Raw genomic sequence first — 18,281 nt, 5'->3', positions numbered from 1 at the left:
CTTGATTGAGAGGATTAGGAGAGGAAGAGAGGGAGTAATTGGTGAGGAACAGTGTGGATTTAGAACAGGTAGAGGTTGTATAGATCAGATCTTTGTGGTAAGACAGATATGTGAGAAAGCTATAGGAAAGGGGAAGGATGTTTTTTGGGCCTTTATGGATCTGGAAAAGGCTTACGATAGGGTAGACAGAAAGGCACTGTGGGCGGTTATGCGGATATACGGGATAGGAGGAAAGATTCTCGGAGCTGTCAAGAGTTTTTATGAGAGTGGTAGAGCTTGTGTCACGATTAGAAATGGAGAGAGTGAGTGGTGTGAGGTAAAGGTGGGACTTCGTCAAGGATGCGTTATGTCACCCTGGCGGTTCAACTTATACATGGATGGGGTAGTGCGAGAGGTAAATGCAAGGGTAGTGGGTCAGGGATTGGAGATGGTTAACCACTTCACTACGAGACTTAAATCTCGCGGGCAGCAGCCAATGCCAGCCGTACGACATGTCGTAATAATACTCGCATCATAAAATATAGTCACGGCTTATATCGATCGTTCTCTCTTTCACCCGTGAATTTTGAAAACCACAGAGAATGGGATTAAGAGCAGATTAGGGAGAATGTAAAAACACAGGGGCGACTACAATAAATATAATCAAGACGCCGATATGGTAGCGTCGCGAATCCACTTGCTCCTCATGACGCCTACGTAGGCGGCACCGTATGGAAGGGGTTAAAGAAAATGGAGAAAAGTGGGAGGTGAGCCAGCTGTTGTTTGCGGACGACACTGCGCTTGTGGCAGGATCGGAGGAGGGATTGAGGAAGTTGGTGACAGAGTTTGGGAGAGTGTGTGATAGAAGAAAGCTGAAGATAAATGTGGGTAAAAGTAAGGTGATGAGATGTACAAGGGGTGAAAGTGGCAGTAATCTGGAAGTGAGCATTAAGGGAGAGCAACTGGAGGAAGTGGATAGTTTTAGATACTTGGGTGCAAATGTGGCAGGAAAAGGTGGAGTAAAGGTGGAGGTAGAATGTAGATTGAGCGAAGCGAGTAAATGCCTTGGTGGATTAAAAAGAGTAATGAGGAATAGAAATTTGGGAATGGATGCTAAGATGAGACTGTATGAAGGAGTGATTGTGCCAACAGCACTGTATGGAGCAGAAACATGGAACATAAGAGAGGAAGAGAGAAGGAGCTTGAATGTGTTTGAGATGAGGTGTCTGAGAAGTATGATGGGGGTTACTAGGCTGGATAGAGTGAGAAATGAGGAGGTGAGGAGGGGTGGAAAGGGAGTTGGGAGATAGGGTTGATGAAAGAGTATTAGGATGGTTTGGACACATGGAAAGAATGAGTGAAGAAAGACTAGTAAAGGAGGTATGGAAGGCAGATGTGGAGGGAGTGAACATGAGGGGACGTCCTAGGATGAGATGGAATGGATGGGGTGAAGGGGGCTTTGGGGAAGAGGGGAATGTCTGTTGAGGAAGGATGGGAGAGGACAGAAGACAGGGGTGAATGGAGAATGGTTGTATGTGGAAGATGTTGTGATGCATGAGGTGGAATGGGCGGGGGGATGGGGGGTGAGGTAGTGTGTGTGAGCAAAATTTTTGACGCAGCCCGAAGGGATTTCTCCCCGTCCTCTCCTTTATATGGGGGGACGGAGAGGGGGGTCGCCGATTTAATGAAGCTTTAATGAGCATTAAAGTACATGGTTTTAAGAAACTCGTGATTATTTCTTTTTGACACATTTTGAGTTTCAATATCATGTCTTACATTATCATTTTGTTTTTTATTTATACCTTGCTCTATATTATTATTTGGTCCTTCATTGACATTCAATGCCTCATTAACATTTCTCCCATCAAAATTAACATTAACATTTCCCCCATCACAGACATCTGGTCAATCACGGTCATCCGATCTCTTTTGTACATTTTGCCTCCCTACGTCACCGTGATTCATGCCGGCCTCCCGTCGTTCATTGACATTATGTCCGGCATCCCTTCCTAAAATTATATTTTGTCCTCCAGTGACATTATATCCTACCGTGATGTTTTTTCCTCCACTATAATTACATCCCATTGTGATCTTTTGTCTTCCACTGTCATTACATCCTATCATGATATTTTGGCCTTCATTGACATTCTGTCCGGTATCCCTTCCTAAAATTATATTTTGTCCTCCACTGACATTATATCCTACCGTGATATTTTCTCCTCCATTATCATTACATCCTATCATGATATTTTGTCCTCCACTATCATTACTTCCCATCGTGATCTTTTGTCCTCCACTGTCATTACATCCCATTGCGACATTTTGTCCTATGACATTACATCCTAATGTAACATTTACACTTTTCTTTGTTTTTTCACAGTTTTGGGTTTCTTCTTCCTCAGACTCATCAACTGTCTTTGATCATCCTGCATCGTTAGGGAGTGGTCAAGGGATGCAGTGGCATCTACCCATGCTGGGGTCTATATATAACCTCTGTTACAGAGACAGAGTTGCCAGAAGTCACTAGCAATAGCACTCAATCATTACAAATTATTGTTATTTATTGCAATGATATATACAGTCGAACCTCGAAAGCCCAGACTAATTGGGGGGAAGGGTGGTCCGGTCATGCCAAACGTCTGGTCATCGAAAATATTGCCCTAACATCTGTAGATTTTCATAGCGGTATACGTATAGATCAGTGGGTCCCAAACTTTTTTTGTTGCGGAACCCTTTGACATTATTTATTTATTTATTTATTTATTAAAAAAAAAAAAAAAAAATGGAACCCAAAATAAAACATACTATATTGAAAAATGAATTTATTTTAAACATACTTTATACTCAAAATAGTAAGTTGTACATAATTTCCTTAAAACAAACTATACTGAAAAATGAATTTATTTTAAATAAACATACTTTTTACTCAAAATAGTAAGTTGTACAACATAATTTCCTTAAACATACTATACTGAAAAATGAATTTATTTTAAACATACTTTTTACTCAAAATAGTAATTTGTACATAATTTCCTTAAACATACTATATTGAAAAATGAATATATTTTAAATAAGCATCTTTTTTACTCAAAATAGTAAGTTATACATAATTTCCTTAAAAAAATAACTAATGGGAAGAATGCATCTGTTTCTTGGACATCATTATCCTCTGAAAATTTGGTTTAATGCTAGATAATTGAATTCTCATATCCGGTGTAGCATCCAGTTTGCTTCGATATTTAGTTTTCGTGCTAGCATATCTTGAAAATCCTGATTCGCACAAATAAGTTGTCGCAAATGGTAAGAGTACTCTTACGGCTCGTTTGGATATTTATCACTTAGATTCCCCCCAAAAAGATCTAATGGCACTTCTTCAAACTTGGCCTATCAAGTGTTCATAATCCACTGCTGGAAATCCTGTTGGTTTTTCTGTTACTTTGAATGGATTTTGTACCCAGTAATGGTCTTTGTTCTTCAAGTTAGGAAAATACTCAATAAGAGATTCTGATAAGCTGTTGAGATGTCCCTTAATATCACTGAAGGTTTCGGTATCTAAATCCACTTCAAATTCTTGTAGAAATTCAGTAAGAAGCGGAAAGCAGTCAAAATTATGATTTTCTACTTCTGAAGTCCAGTATTGCAATTTACGTGATAGAGATATTATGTTATCTTGAGCTCGAAAAATGTTTGTTTCTTTCCTTTGTAGGGACAGGCATGTTTCATTCAGTTTTGAAAAAATATCTGCTAAATATGCAAGTTTTGACAACCATATACTATTTCTTAATCGTTCAGACAATCTAAATTTATGATCAAGAAAATAAGACAACAATTCTTTTCTCAACTCAACCATTCTCACAAGAACGTTTCCTCTCGAAAGCCATCTAACTTCGGTATGTAAAAGAAGAGTCGTATGATGACTTCCCATATCTTCACATAAAGCCTTAAATATTCTTGATTGTAATGGCCGAGTTTTAATAAAATTGATAATCTGCACTGCTTCATCCAAAACTGTCTTCAATGAAGCTGAAATCCTTTTTGTTACTAATGCATATCTGTGAAGAATGCAGTGATTACTGCTGCTGTTCTTTGCAACATTCTTGATTCTAGTTATGGCACCAGATAATTTTCCTGTCATCCCCTTTGCTCCATCTGTGCATACTGAAATGCATTTTTCCAAGCCAATATCATGAATTTTTATGAAATCATCCATGCAGTTAAAAATATATTTTCCTGTGGTATGCAGCTCTAAACTTTTACAAAAAAGGATAATGTCCTCAATTTTTTTCTTCAAAATCGTATCTGACAAACACAAGTAAAATTGCTAGCCCAGCCACATCTGTAGACTTATCCATTTGCAATGCGTAAGCATCACACGTATGTAATCGTGAAATAAGTTCATTTTCAATGTCATCAGCAATATCTGTAATATGTATTGACACCGTATTGTTAGAAAGAGATATAGCTTCAACCTTTTGAACAGACACAGGATACTACATCTTTCAATATAGGTTTTATAAGCGATTCGCCAATAGTATGTGCTTCACCATGAAGAGAAATGTGGTAACTTGCTTTATATGATGCTTCTGTTGCATTTTCATTTTCTGTTTTTAATTTTTTTAACAAGACACTTTTAGATCTATTATAACTTTCAAGTTCTCTTTCGAAAAAAGAAATATCTTCATCTTTAAAAGTACTATGCTTTGTTTCCATATGTCTTTGTAACTTAGCTGGTGCCAACGAACTGTTAGCTAATATTTTGTCACAAAGTATGCAAATAGCATCTGGGGCTTCTTCATCACCAATTCTAGTAAAGCCATATGACAAATATCGAGGATCATACTTACGCTTTTTCTTTGCTGGCTGCTGTTTAGAACAAAAGGAAGCAGATTTTATATTTTGCACATTAATCAAATTAGGCCTAGTAGTTGTCGACGGTTGTGCTGCAGGTTCAGAAACCTCTGTATCTTCCACAGATGATATTGTTTTACTTTCTTCATTTCTAGTAATTCCAGCCTCTTTGCGAATTCCAGTTTTTTTTTAACCATCGATCCATTGAAGAACTTAGGAAATGGTAACTAAAATATATAAGAATAAACTCGTTGACAAAGAGCGAACAATAACATACACTCAGGATACAACAGAGCAAAACTTATCCACCGTACAAGAGTTGGTGCTAACTGAAGTGTGAAAAAAAAAAAAAACTAACTAACCGAGAGAGAGTTAGCCAGGGTTGCCAGATCTTTCTCAGAGCATACCACCAAACATAATGTATAAAAATTAATTAAAAAAAGGGTTTCCAAAATTACAAAACCAAATTACATCGAAATTAAATTTGGTATCGAAATTGTACTTTCCAATACCAAACTAAATTTCCAATGCCAAAATTGTTCAAAATTTGGTATTGAGAATACCAAATGGCAACTCTGGAGTTAGCTGTACGGCAGGATTCTCAGTTCTGAGGAATTTTTAATATTATGGATTTCCATTTTCTTTCAACTTTTAATTTTAAGAAATTTCCTCTGATGAAGAAGTCTACTGCCTTTTAATCATATTTTTTTAATAAAATTTCCTCAAGTTAAGATGAGGTATTTGAATGGAAAATATAAGGAAGTATCATGTTTCCAAAGTTAAAGCTCTGATGTGCGCTCATCAGTGCAACACTCTTTGCATGTCTGGTGAACTTTAGCTTACGACCTACGGAACCCCTGGCCTAGCTTCACGGAACCCACTTTGGGAACCCCTGGTATAGGTAATGTATGATATGGCATAGAAAAACATAAGAATAATACTCTAATACTGTAATAATAACAATACTGTAATAATGCTATAATACTAATAATTCTGTAATAATAACTGTAATACAGGCATGTAAATGTACTGTATATACAGTGTACCGTATATACTCGTCTATAGGTCGATCTCGTGTAAAGGTCGACCCCCCCATTTTTAGCCAAAAAATCTGGAATTTTCCATATACCTCATGTATAGGTCGAGTGGCTTGTTTTTGTTTTGATGCTGTGAGCATTCCACTGTCTTAATGCTTTGAAGTGGCATGGCTTGCCTGGTATAGCAATTGATTATTATGTTTTTTCACTTCATTAATTCTGATGTATTTTGGTTTATGTTTTTTTCAAGTTCACTGATTTTAATATTTAATAAGTTTCACTGAAGTTGCCATTTCAGCAGAATGAAAAACTTAAACAGATTACCAAGTCTTTTTTTTTTTTTTTTTATGAAAGTAGCAGTTGCCGACAAGACTGACGAGTTAAACATCATATGAGGACGGAGCCTTAATTTGTACGACATTTCGCTTATTACAGCCTTTTCAAGTACAAGTTGAGATACATATGCTTGAGATTAAATAAGGGGAAAGGAGGGAACGGGGAGGGAAAAGAAATAGGGGGGAAGGGAGAGGAGGAGGAGGAGGGGGACTGAACACAGGAAAAGGTTGAGAATGCTGGCCCAAACATTCGTGGGCAAAATGTTCACAAAGGGTGGTTTAAATATTTTAAAAAAAATTTGCTGGCCATGGGTATTAGGGGAATTATGTGGGGCGAGATGTTGAACATGCCCCTATTTTGTTCAATAGTGTGTTCGTTCCTTGAATGATCGCTGCTTCTAAACACTTCCTGTGGATTTTGTATGGTTCTCGTATCAGCAGCTCTGCATTCTTCCAGTCCATAAGATGGTTTTCCTTGTTTCTATGTGTCACACATGCATTGGTGGTGACATCATGCCTAACGTCGTAACGGTGTTCACGTATTCGTGTATTCAGGTCGCGTGACGTCTCTCCGATGTAAACTTCATCACATCCTGAACACAGAATACGATAAACACCAGCTTTGGTGCCCGGTGTTTGGTTGTTGTGTATCTTCGTCTTCATGATGTCTTTTATCGTCCTGCTTGTCTGGCACACAACTTTCAAATTGGTGGTTCTTAAAATATGTGTCAGGTTGGTGGCAACGTCACTGGTTGGCAACACGAGACGTCTTGTTGTGCAGCAGGACAGCACAACAAGACATCTCCTTTCAATTATGTTTACATTTAATGCACAAAAACTTTTGTATCCGTCAATAAAAAAAAAAAAAAAATGTGCCTTACATTTTTTCTGCTACCCTATGGTAAAATATCTGATAACAGTAACAAGCTGGCAATACTGAACAGTTTGTTTTCGTGATGGTGAGATCCATGCATTGTTTTGGTAATGGTAACAATAATATATACCATAAAGAAAGCTAAATTTAAGAATATCACAGCATTTTATTATTTTTTTTAAACAACTATGGGTACTATGATAGTATACATGATATAATAAGCTTGCCTGTGCTAAAAAATTTAACAAACAGGTAAAACCACAGTATGGGGTTACTGTATCTAGAAGGAATTTCACATGTTTTGGTACGTACTGTGTATTTTATGTCCCCATTGTTTACTGGTAGTATCTAGTAGGTAAATATTTTGATTTCTGAACCTAAAGAAAAGGTAAGAGTTCTTCCTAGCCTTTCTTGTCATGTCTGGATTTCAACCTAACAAGATTATTACTTGTGTATAGGTCGACCCCTAGGTTTTGGCCTAAAAAAAATTCCTTAAGATTTCGACCTATAGACGAGTATATACGGTACTGTATTTTTTATTCCGTACACTGTACATATCAGAAGGTATGCACGTGGGACAGTGGTGGCGGCCAGGGTTGCCACGTTTTCTACACTGCCGTGTGGAATGGGAGTGTTGCCATACCAGGGCATACATTTTTCTCGGGAGTGTGCAGACTTTCATAGCAAGATATACTTGTCAAACTTAGACAAAATGTTGGTTCTAGTTTTTTTATTCTTGAATGTATATCAGGCCCCCATGCCCTAACATATTCAGTAAGATATAAAAATTATTTCTTTTTTTATATTATTATCACTAAAAGAAAGCTGAAACTTTAGCATAAAAAATTTTTCTACATGGCAAAAACTTATCTTTTGGGGTATAATATTTTATAAGTAACACAATTACCAATAAAAGTCATATTTTGATGTACCATTTATTATTTGATAACTACAGTAGTTCTATGATTTTTAACCCGTTGCGGCCGATCGCGGTAAAATAAAATGTCACGCCAGAGACGACGGGGTAGGTGAAAATTTTTTTTTCTCTGTTTATGGGCTAAATCAACTCATTTGGGTCTAAATAGTAAGAAAAACATCAATAGACAAGTCACCTTGGCGTATTTTGGTGGTAGGGAGCAACCTATGAGACGACGGGGTAGGTTGAGGGAGTGCCACAGGCGAGACAATGGCCGCCATGTTGCCAGGCTCGATTGGTGGCGGAGAAGACACACGCGATCTTCTTCCGTATGCCTCCGCCGTACTGACGGACGTTGACGGTTCCTCTTCTCCTCCTTCCTCTCCTCCTTCCTCGTCAGAGGAAAAATTAACGTGGATGCCAGGGAACAAGGATGCATCCTCCTCCATTTCTTCCCTGAACAATGTCTGTGCGTGCGCGGTGGGTCGGTAATTATCGTCCACAGAATCACTATCACCAGAACCACTAGTGTCACTGTCACTTAGTAGGGCACTTTCATCTAAAACAGCCCGAATTTTGGCTGATGTGTCCAAAATAGTACGTGATTCGGCATTTTCGCTAATGGGGTCGAGCGAGTACGCACAAATAGAGGTCAGGGGTCAACTGGTGAGGGTGCGTGGGTCGCGCCGTGGGTGGTCGGGGTGCGCGCGCAGACACTGTGCGTGGGTATAACACATGCCAATGTGCCATACTATTCATATTTTACCCAAACAAGTCATAACTCTTGCTAATTTCGTATTTTAAAACGTGACGGATTATTACGTCAATCGTCGCTCGTTCGGCTTTTTATTCTGAGGCGCGGAAAATACATCCTCCATGTTTACCGTAAAATTGAACCAGTTTAGGAAACTGGCAACTCAATCAGGCTCCTTCCCTGGGAAGATCCATCACTCCTCTATCACGTGACACCCGGTAGAAGCTCAGGGGGCGGGTATTTCAAAAGTTACATAGCAACAAATGAAAGCCACTTACGCGACGGATCATTACGTCGATCGTCACAGCGGTAACCTTTTAGGTGACGTAATATTACGTCGGTCGTACACAACGGGTTAAACAAAAGTGAGTTTTTGAACGTTTTTAATAGCCCGCTGATATGTAGGAAAAATTTCCTTGTGTTCTTGTGCTGTTGCCACATGCCGCTATTTTACTACGATTTGGTACAAAAATATACGAAACGGCAGCCCTGGCGGCGGCTTGACTGGGCCGGGTTTGAGTACACGTGTACGGCCGTCGCTGCCACCTGCTGGACAAATAGGGAACTTTGCTTGAAAAGTCTGCCCTTTGTTCATTTTGACCGGTCATACGAGGGTCCGGGCATTCGGGGTCCGGGGTTTCGAGGTTCGACTGTATATTGTACTGACCAATACGTATCATAGGGCCGAGATGGGGTCGAGTTGGGGAGAGGAGGGGGTTTATTTGTCATAACTACGAAAATAAGGCGAATTTTGATTAAATACTCCGCATACAGACTGTTGATTGCCATACACAGATGTAGAAAAATTTCCCCAGTTTTTCATTTTTTCCCAATTTTCATCGATTCTTGACCAGCCGGTCCCCTTAACCATCTCCAATCCCTGACCCACTACCCTTGCATTTACCTCTCGCACTACCCCATCCATGTATAAGTTGAACAGCCAGGGCGACAAAACGCATCCTTGACGAAGTCCCACCTTTACCTCGAACCACTCACTCTCTCCATTTCTAATCCTGACACAAGAAAAAACTCTACTACTCTCATAAAAACTCTTGACAGCTCCTAGAAGCTTTCCTCCTATCCTGTATATCCGCATAACCTCCCACAATGCCTTTCTGTCTACCCTGTCGTAAGCCTTTTCCAGGTCCATAAAGGCCAAAAAAACATCCTTCCCCTTTCCTATAGCTTTCTCGCATATCTGTCTTACCACAAAAATCTGATCTACACAACCTCTACCCGTCCTAAATCCACACTGTTCCTCACTAATTACTCCCTCTGTTCCTCTCCTATTCCTCTCAATCAAGATCCTCCCATAAGCCTTCTCAACTACACTTACCAAGCTAATCCCTCTGAAACTACTACATTCACACTTGTCCCCTTTTCCCTTGTAAAGTGGAACTATACAGACTCCTCCAGTCCTCCGGCATTCTACCCTCTCTCCAGCAAACATTAAATACTGCATGGCATCCATCCAGACCAGGTGCCTTACCTGCTTTCATCATAACAACTGCCTTCACTTCATCCTTCCTTATTTCTCCTCCATTTTCCTCACTCATCACGGTTATTTTCTAAGCATTTCCCACTGCAGCTATCTTTCCCTCCTTCACATTTAGCGACTCCCTAAAATATTCTGCCCATCTTCCCTTCCCCTTACTGCCTTCTCTTTCACTATCATCTCTCCATCTGGAGGAAAAAAAAAAAAAAAAAAAAAAATAATAATAATAATAATAATAATAATACACATACCAAAGGCATTTTCCCCTTATATGGGAGGTAGCCAAAAGACAAAGGCATAAAAACCACTCCCACCCATTCCATCCCTAACATACTCTAATTCCCTCCACCCTCTTATCTCGGCACCTCCTGGATGATGGGTCATCTCTGCATCTTGCTCACTGCCCTGGGTCAGAGGCAATGTCGCAAGACACAGCACACACACAGAAAGGCTGCTTCATTAAATTGGCAACCCCCCCTCTCCATCTCCTCATGCAGAAAAGATGGGGAGAAATCCCTTTGGGCTGCATCAATTTATTTCTCACACATACTCCCCATAATTATTTAAAACTATCCACCTCCTCTAGCCTCTCTCCTTTAAATCTCACCTCTAACTAACTGCCACCCTCACCCCATGTCCATCACCTTGCTTTTACCCACATTTATCTTCAACTTCCTTCTTTCACACACCTTCCCAAACTTCCTCAATCCCTCCTCTGATCCTGCTACAAGAGCAGTGCTGTCAGCAAACAACAGCTGGCTTATCTCCCACTTTTCTCCATTTTCTTTAACCATCTCCAATCCCTGACCCACTACCCTTCCATTTACCTCTCGCACCACCCTATCCATGTATAAATTGAACAGCCAGGGCAACACAACACATCTGTGACAAAGTCCCACCTTTACCTCTAACCACTCTCTCCACTTCTAATCCTAACACATGCTCTACTACTCTCGTAAAAGCTCTTGACTGCTCTTAACAGGTTTCCTATCCCATATATTTGCAACAGTCCCTTCCTGTCTACCTTGTCATAAGACTTTTCCTGATCAATAAAAGACCCAAAAAATCCTTACCTTTTCCTATACTTTCTCACATGTCTTATCACAAAAATCTGATCTACGCAACCCCTACCTGTCCTAAACCCACACTGTTCCTCACCAATTACTCCCTCTGTTCTTCTCCCAATCCACTCAAGACCCTCCTGCTTTCCCAACTACACTTAACAAGCTAATCCCTCTTAAACTACTACTCACATGTCCCCTTTTCCCTTGTAAAGTGGAACTATACAGGCACTCCTCCAGTCCTCTGGCACTCTACCCTCTCAAACATTTTGTAATAATAATATTAAAAAGTTCTTGCATATCTGCCTTACCACAAAAACATTATTCACATACAGTCTTTCCTAAAGCCACATTGTTTCTCCTCAATTACTCTTATGGAGTATTGACTGCATGGAGGTTTGGGATTGATTGTGGCAGCAAGAGGAACTAGGAAAATGACTTGTAATGGGAGAGGGAAATGACAGGGCATTTATGTAACTATTTACTATCAACGTGTCTACTTACGTCCAGTCCATTTCCTCTACTGCCTTCGCAATTTCTGGCATCACACCCATCTCTGAATAAGGAAAGAAATAAAATATAAAATCCAAAACAGTCCTCACATAACTTCCTTGAGTCCATAAAAAAAAAAAAAGTTATATAATCACTGAACTGTATTCAATAGATACTGATTTGTACCTTCAAATGGGGTCAATGAAGCAATGGAAAGGTTCCAAAGGAACAGTATCCCCCGAGGAAATGAGGAGGAGAAAGGAGGAGGGATGAGGATGAGGAGGAAGGGGGATAAAAGAGGAGGAAGGGGGATAAAAGAGGAGGAAGAGGTGTACAATGAGAAGGAAGGAGAGGGAAGGAGGAGAAAGGAGAGGAGGAAAAAAAAATATATATATATATATATTAGGTACTTAGGTTGCATTAGGTTAGGATGAACCTAATACTCTACCGAAGGCATTACATACAATTTTTTTTTTAAGTTTAGTCATTTATATTTTCAAAAGTTTTTATTTCAAAGTTTAACAATTAGCTTCATTTGCCATACACATGCATCTTAAAATTTAATTTGGTTTACTACAAATTCATAAATTTAAATCTTTATAAAGTCAGTATCAGTACATAAGAGAAGAAGAGAGAAGGAGTTTGAATGTGTTTGAGATGAGGTGTCTGAGAAGTATGGTGGGGGTTACTAGGCTGGATAGAGTGAGAAATGAGGAGGTGAGGAGGAGAACAGGGGTGAAAAAGGATTTGGGAGATAGGGTTGATGAAAGAATATTAGGATGGTTTGGACACATGGAAAGAATGAGTGAAGAAAGACTAGTAAAAGAGGTATGGAAGGCAGATGTGGAGGGAGTGAACATGAGGGGATGTCCTAGGATGAGGTGGATGGATGGGGTGAAGGGGGCTTTGGGGAAGAGGGGAATGTCTGTTGAGGAAGGAAGGGAGAGGACGGAAGACAGAGGTGAGTGGAGAATGGTTGTATATGGATGATGTTGTGACTGCATGAGGAGGAAGGGGCGGGGTAGTATGTGTGAGTAAATTTTGACGCAGCCCGAAGGGATTTCTCCCCGTCCTCGCCTTATATGCAAAGGGGGACGGAGAGGGGGGGTCGCCGATTAAATGAAGCGGCCTTGCTGTGGATGTACTGTGTCTTGCGACACTGCTTCTGACCCAAGGCGGTGGGCAGGGTGCAGGGATGACCCGTCATCCAGGAGGTGCTCAGATGAGAGGAAGGGTGGGAGGGGTGTGGAGTGTATTTAGGGATGAAATGGGTGGCAGTGTTTTTATGCCTTTCCCTTTTTGGCTACCTCCCTTGGAAGGGGGAAAAAGCCTTGGTATATGTATGTATGTATGTACATATCTATCAATGTGAAACAGCAAAAAGAGTATATAAGCCATAACAAATTCTATACAACATGATAAATAAGTATATTGGATCCCCAAAGAAACACTTGATCTACCCCTAATGGACCAGGGGTTTTGCATAGCTGTGAAGTAGGCAACTGATAACAATTATGTTTACTACATATTTTTAAATTGAATTGGTATTTTGTTTTTTAAGAAGTGCACACCTATGTGATATAGCATTAGAAAATTATTTTGTAAATTATAAAAAATCAATGTAATATACATTTTTCATAGAAGAAATCAACAACAACAAAAATTCCTGAAAGCAAATATACTACCAAACAAAGCTGTGAACATAGCACTGAGATGCCCCAATCCAGTCAATGTCAGTTAAGACAATGGCTTTCATGTTTGTGCACCAGGTGTTCAACTCCAGGTGACGTTAATAAGTGCTGTTACAAAGACAAAACTGGGCTTCCTTCAGGCTATGCAACAACTGCAGTCTGATCGAGTACAGTACTTAATCAGGCCATCAGCATCCATGACACGACAACAACGACCCAGGCGATCTTTAAAATTACAGGTACTACATTACTAAATACAGCTTAGGTTGTGTAGGTTAGGTAGGTTTGTTAAGTAGGTTAGGTTAGATCAGAATGGACTAATTTATCCTTTCATTTCTTTGACCTCTGCATCTATCAAAACAAACATGGCATATCATTCACCCACCACTTACACTTAGATGACTTCTGTCGGTGATCGACGCAGCTAGACTGGGGTCCCACTGTGACCAGGCAGCTCCCTCACATCAGTTGTCCAATCCATTAGTCGATTGGCGTTGGTGCTGGTGTATCCTGGTGTTGGCGGCTGGTCTGGTATTTTGGCCAACCATATATCCAGATGTTTTTTGAAGGTGTCTGGAGACACTCCTGTTATGTTTCTCAGTTGAGACAGGATGCAGTTGAACAATCTTGGCCGACTGAACGAGAAGCTGTTATGAATTCTGGACTTGATGCTCAGTGTTGATCCAGGAGTGGTCCTTACATAACACAACCTCCCTCTTCTTTGGTGGATTGTTACTTGGATACCAGTGTTGGGCACTCTCTTTTCTAGCACCTTCCTGATGTAGATGATGATGATGTAGCGTTCCCTGCGCCGTTGAAGAGAAAACAGCTGCAACTCCTTCAGCCTCTCCCAGTAGTTCAGTTCCTGGAGCCCATGTATTTTGCTGGTAAAGGTCCTTTGGGGCCCTTCAATCTCCGTGATTTCTGATATTTTCTGGGGAGACTAGAGTTGGCAGCAGTATTCTAGGTGTGGTAACACTAATGATTTCCACAGGGTCAGCATACATCTTGGACTTCTTGTCTGGAAGGTACATAGGATCCACCCTGATAGATGCCTTGCTTTTAATGTTGTTTGGTTTATGTGATGATAGAAGGAGGCATCACTGCTCATACTCACTCCCAGATCTTTCACTACATCCTTTGCAATGATCTCTTGTTGGCCACAACAGTAATTTGTTGAGTTCTTGAGATCCAGATGGTGGCCATAGCGTAAAAGTTCAAACTTGTCTCCGTTCAGTGCCATGTTGTTCTCCTCTGCCCACCTCAGGATTTCAATAAGGTCTTGCTGTAGGTTATCGGCATCTTGTTGTGTACAGATCTTCAATTCAATTCGCGTGTCATCGGCGAAGGATGTAGATGTAGTGTTTAAGGTCTCTGTCTATGTCCCCTATCATGATGAGGAACAGTAAGGGACCCAGTACAGTACCTTGGGGAACACCGCTAATAACACTGCTTGCATGTGAAGGATTTCCCTGTACATTGACCCGCTGTTTCCTATCACATAAAAAGCTGTGTAGCCATTTACCTAGGACTCCGCATATTCCAAGTGCTCATAATTTGTGTAAAAGGATCCCATGGTCCACCATCTTTGGTGTCATCCAGTATTCTATCATAGTGGGCGAGTAGTTGTGAGAGGCATGAGCGTACTTGTCTGAATCTATGTTGGCCATTGTTAAATGCCTCTATGGTTTCCAGACATTTAACGATTGCTTTCCGCACTACTCTTTCCATTATTTTTATTAAATAGGATGTTAGTACCACTGGCCTGTAGTTTTTGGCAATGCCCTTGCTACCCCCTTTGTGTATTGGGGTGATTGTGCCATATTTGAGGGCTTGTGGCACATGTCCTGCTTGTAGAGACATATTCCATAGCAGTTTCAGGGGTAGTGCTAGCTGATGTTTGCAGTTCTTTAGCAGTTGGGCATGGAAGCCATCTGGTCCTGCTGCTGCATTTGGTGCGATCTTGTTGATGGCCACTATTATTTCTTCTGTAGAGATCTCTACTGAAGATAATTGGTGTGGCGTCACCTGGGGTTCGTTGAAGGTGTGTGGATCAATTACCTTCATGTGGTCTTTCGGTTGGCTAAACACACTCTCATATTGCAGCTTGAGCAACTCTGCCATTTTAGTTGGGTCGCTCTCGAGTTCCCCAGCTGGATTTATAAGTGGTCCTATGGTTGGTGTACTCTTTAGTTTCTTGTTAGCATAAGCGTAAAAGAACTTGCTATTTATTTGAATATTAGAGATAGCTCGTAGTTCTTCTTGAGCCCTCTGGTCTTTGTGGGACTGAATGAGTTTTCTCTCGATTTCCTCTAGTTCACTTTGGATGTTGGTGGTGGTTGGTAGATGGATGGTCTTTTGAAGTTTGACTCTTAGCTTTGTTCTCCTCTTCATCAAGTTTTTCCTGTCTCTTGGGATAATTTTTCTTTGTTTCTTGGTATTTGTTGGTTTGGGAGGCACCATTGTTTTACAGATTTCAAAGCATCTTCTCTGTAAGATGTCTAGGGTTCCTTCAGTGTCTTTGTCTTGGAAAAGAGTTGCCCAGTTGGACTGCTGAAGAAGTTCAGGTCATGGAGAGAGGAACAAGAGAAGTGTGCCTTTTGTTGTTTAGTAAAATGTGTTGTCATAACTTTGATAAGACCGTGATCAGACATTGTTGTCTTGGTAACTTCATATGAATGTACCAGGTCGTAGTTGTTACTGAATAACAGATCAAGTATGTTGTTGCCTCTTGTTGGATCCTCAATGAATTGCTTGAGATAGGCTAGATCAGCTAGGCTGATCAACTCCATTGCTTGCCTCTGTTCATTTATTGTTCCTCCTCGTATATTCCTAGAGGGCCAGGTTATTATTAGTAAATTTAAATCACCTGCAAATATGACTTCAGTGTAGGGGGATGGCAGTTTGGGGGTCAATACAGGGTTGCAATGAATAGGTCAAGCTTCTTTACATGTACAGCTAGTAACTCTGTTGTGTTGTTTGAGAAAGCAGTAAGAACTTCTGTGTTTGCTACTAAGTCCTCCCTTAAGTATAATGCTACCCCTCCATGACTTCTATCTACCCTATCGGCTCGTTTGTTTATAAATTAGTTTTTGATACTTTCTAAATTAATTTTGCCAAGAAAAATGCATATTACGTTGATATAGTAAGTTTATTTGGCATTGCATCAATATACATGAAGTGCAGATAATGAAAAGAACACATAGTTCAAAATAACAATTACAATTGCCAAGGATAACAAAAAAGTATGCAAGTTTATATCAATTGTGGTCCTCATTAGACTGATTTTCTACACTAAGTTACACAGACAACATACGTAGGGGTTAAGGCGACCAGAGACAGTCATGAATAATACCAATCAGTACACATATGACACAAACATTATTATAGATTTCCTAATACTACTAAAATGTTCGTAACACATAGGATATTGAGACCAAAACTTGAGCACCATCACATTAAGAAACATTGCATTATGCATCATGAACAAAAAAATTTACAAATGTATTAATTTTCTATGGCTATATCACTTAGGTGTGCACTTCTATAAATTTACTGTTGAATTTTTTTTATTAACTACATATATATCGATCAGAAACAACTATAACAGTATACAATTACAATACAAATGATAATCATAATACTCAGAAACAACAATAACAGTATAATAAACATAATACATGATAACATGATAAATAGCTACACAGGACCCCCCAAAAGTCCAAACGAAAGAGTACAATTCATTTTACCAGGTAAATCGAGCATTTACTGTGACCCATTATTTCTGCTGGTACATTTCATGCTGCTCTTCATTTGGATGTGGGGGGTAGCTAGGAAGCCCACCAGACCAGGTAAGAAAACAGAACCAACAGTGATGTAGACTAGATGAAATCTATATTGCTATGGTGACTACAATGTGTGGCTTTCTGTCACCCCTCTCTTACAGACAGATTATCAGAATAAATACAATAATGACCTCTAAAACAACCAAATTCATGACAACGAAAAAAATCTGACGCCGGGAGAAGCAATGAAATTGCAAAAAATATTACAAACAACATCTCAAAGCATATTTATCATGGAATCCCTTGCCTTTAATATAAGACTATCCTTAAACAGCAACAAACCTTCAAATGCAGTCATCGTTGTATTTTTACTATTCTACGTAGTACAAGGAATAATAACTTTTCCTCCTCGGCATACCCCGATGTAAACTACTCCCAGGTCCCAACTCGACAGCACTACAACTTGCTGTAGCGAACGTATGGACAAGATTGCTGAAATAGAAATAACGAATGTATCATATCTATCTAACATTTCCTAATACGAGACAAGATAATATACATAATTATACTGACGAAATTAAATTAGAATTAAATTTACATGCAATTTTATCATCAATTACATTACGTTCTCATGCTACTGTCATCTACTGAAAAAACGGAATAGGGTTCAATTTGATTTGGGGTCCCTATTCTTCAAAAGGGCAAAACTGGGACCCCTATTGTTCAAAATGTCTTATTTACATATTTGTGATAAAAGATAACTTAGGTTAGGTTGTGTATTTTTACATAAGAACATAAGAATAAAGGAGACTGCAAGAGACCATAAGGCCTACACTAGGCAGCTCCGTATCCATCACCACCTGTCATCCCCATCCATAAAGTTGTCTAATCGTTTTTTAAAACAACTGATGGTTACAGAGCTTACTACATGGTTACTAAGTTTATTCCATTCATCGACCACCCTTATAGTAAACCAATTCTTGCATATTTCCTTCTTAAATCTAAATTTGTCCA

General features: G+C 39.7%; 1 protein-coding gene across 1 annotated transcript in view; it reads right to left on the bottom strand.

Moving 5' to 3' along the window:
* The window catches only part of LOC143017987 (ATP-dependent RNA helicase Ddx1-like), a 74,871-nt gene extending 57,112 nt beyond the window's left edge, over positions 1–17,759 (bottom strand). The window contains exons 1-2 of the mRNA XM_076173025.1: positions 17,610–17,759; positions 11,804–11,855 (exon numbers count right to left, since the gene is read on the bottom strand). Of these exons, the coding sequence (XP_076029140.1) occupies positions 11,804–11,855; positions 17,610–17,625 (68 nt within the window). The 5' untranslated portion in view covers positions 17,626–17,759. The remainder of the gene's footprint in view (positions 1–11,803; positions 11,856–17,609) is intronic.
* Positions 17,760–18,281: the final 522 nt, after the last annotated feature.

The sequence above is a fragment of the Oratosquilla oratoria genome, chromosome 33, assembly GCF_046742065.1.
Source record: "Oratosquilla oratoria isolate Oo_2021 chromosome 33, ASM4674206v1, whole genome shotgun sequence".
NCBI classification, from domain to species: Eukaryota; Metazoa; Arthropoda; class Malacostraca; order Stomatopoda; family Squillidae; genus Oratosquilla; species Oratosquilla oratoria.
The sequence above is the reverse complement of the archived record's forward strand: the minus strand, read 5'-3'. Positions and strand labels throughout refer to the sequence as shown.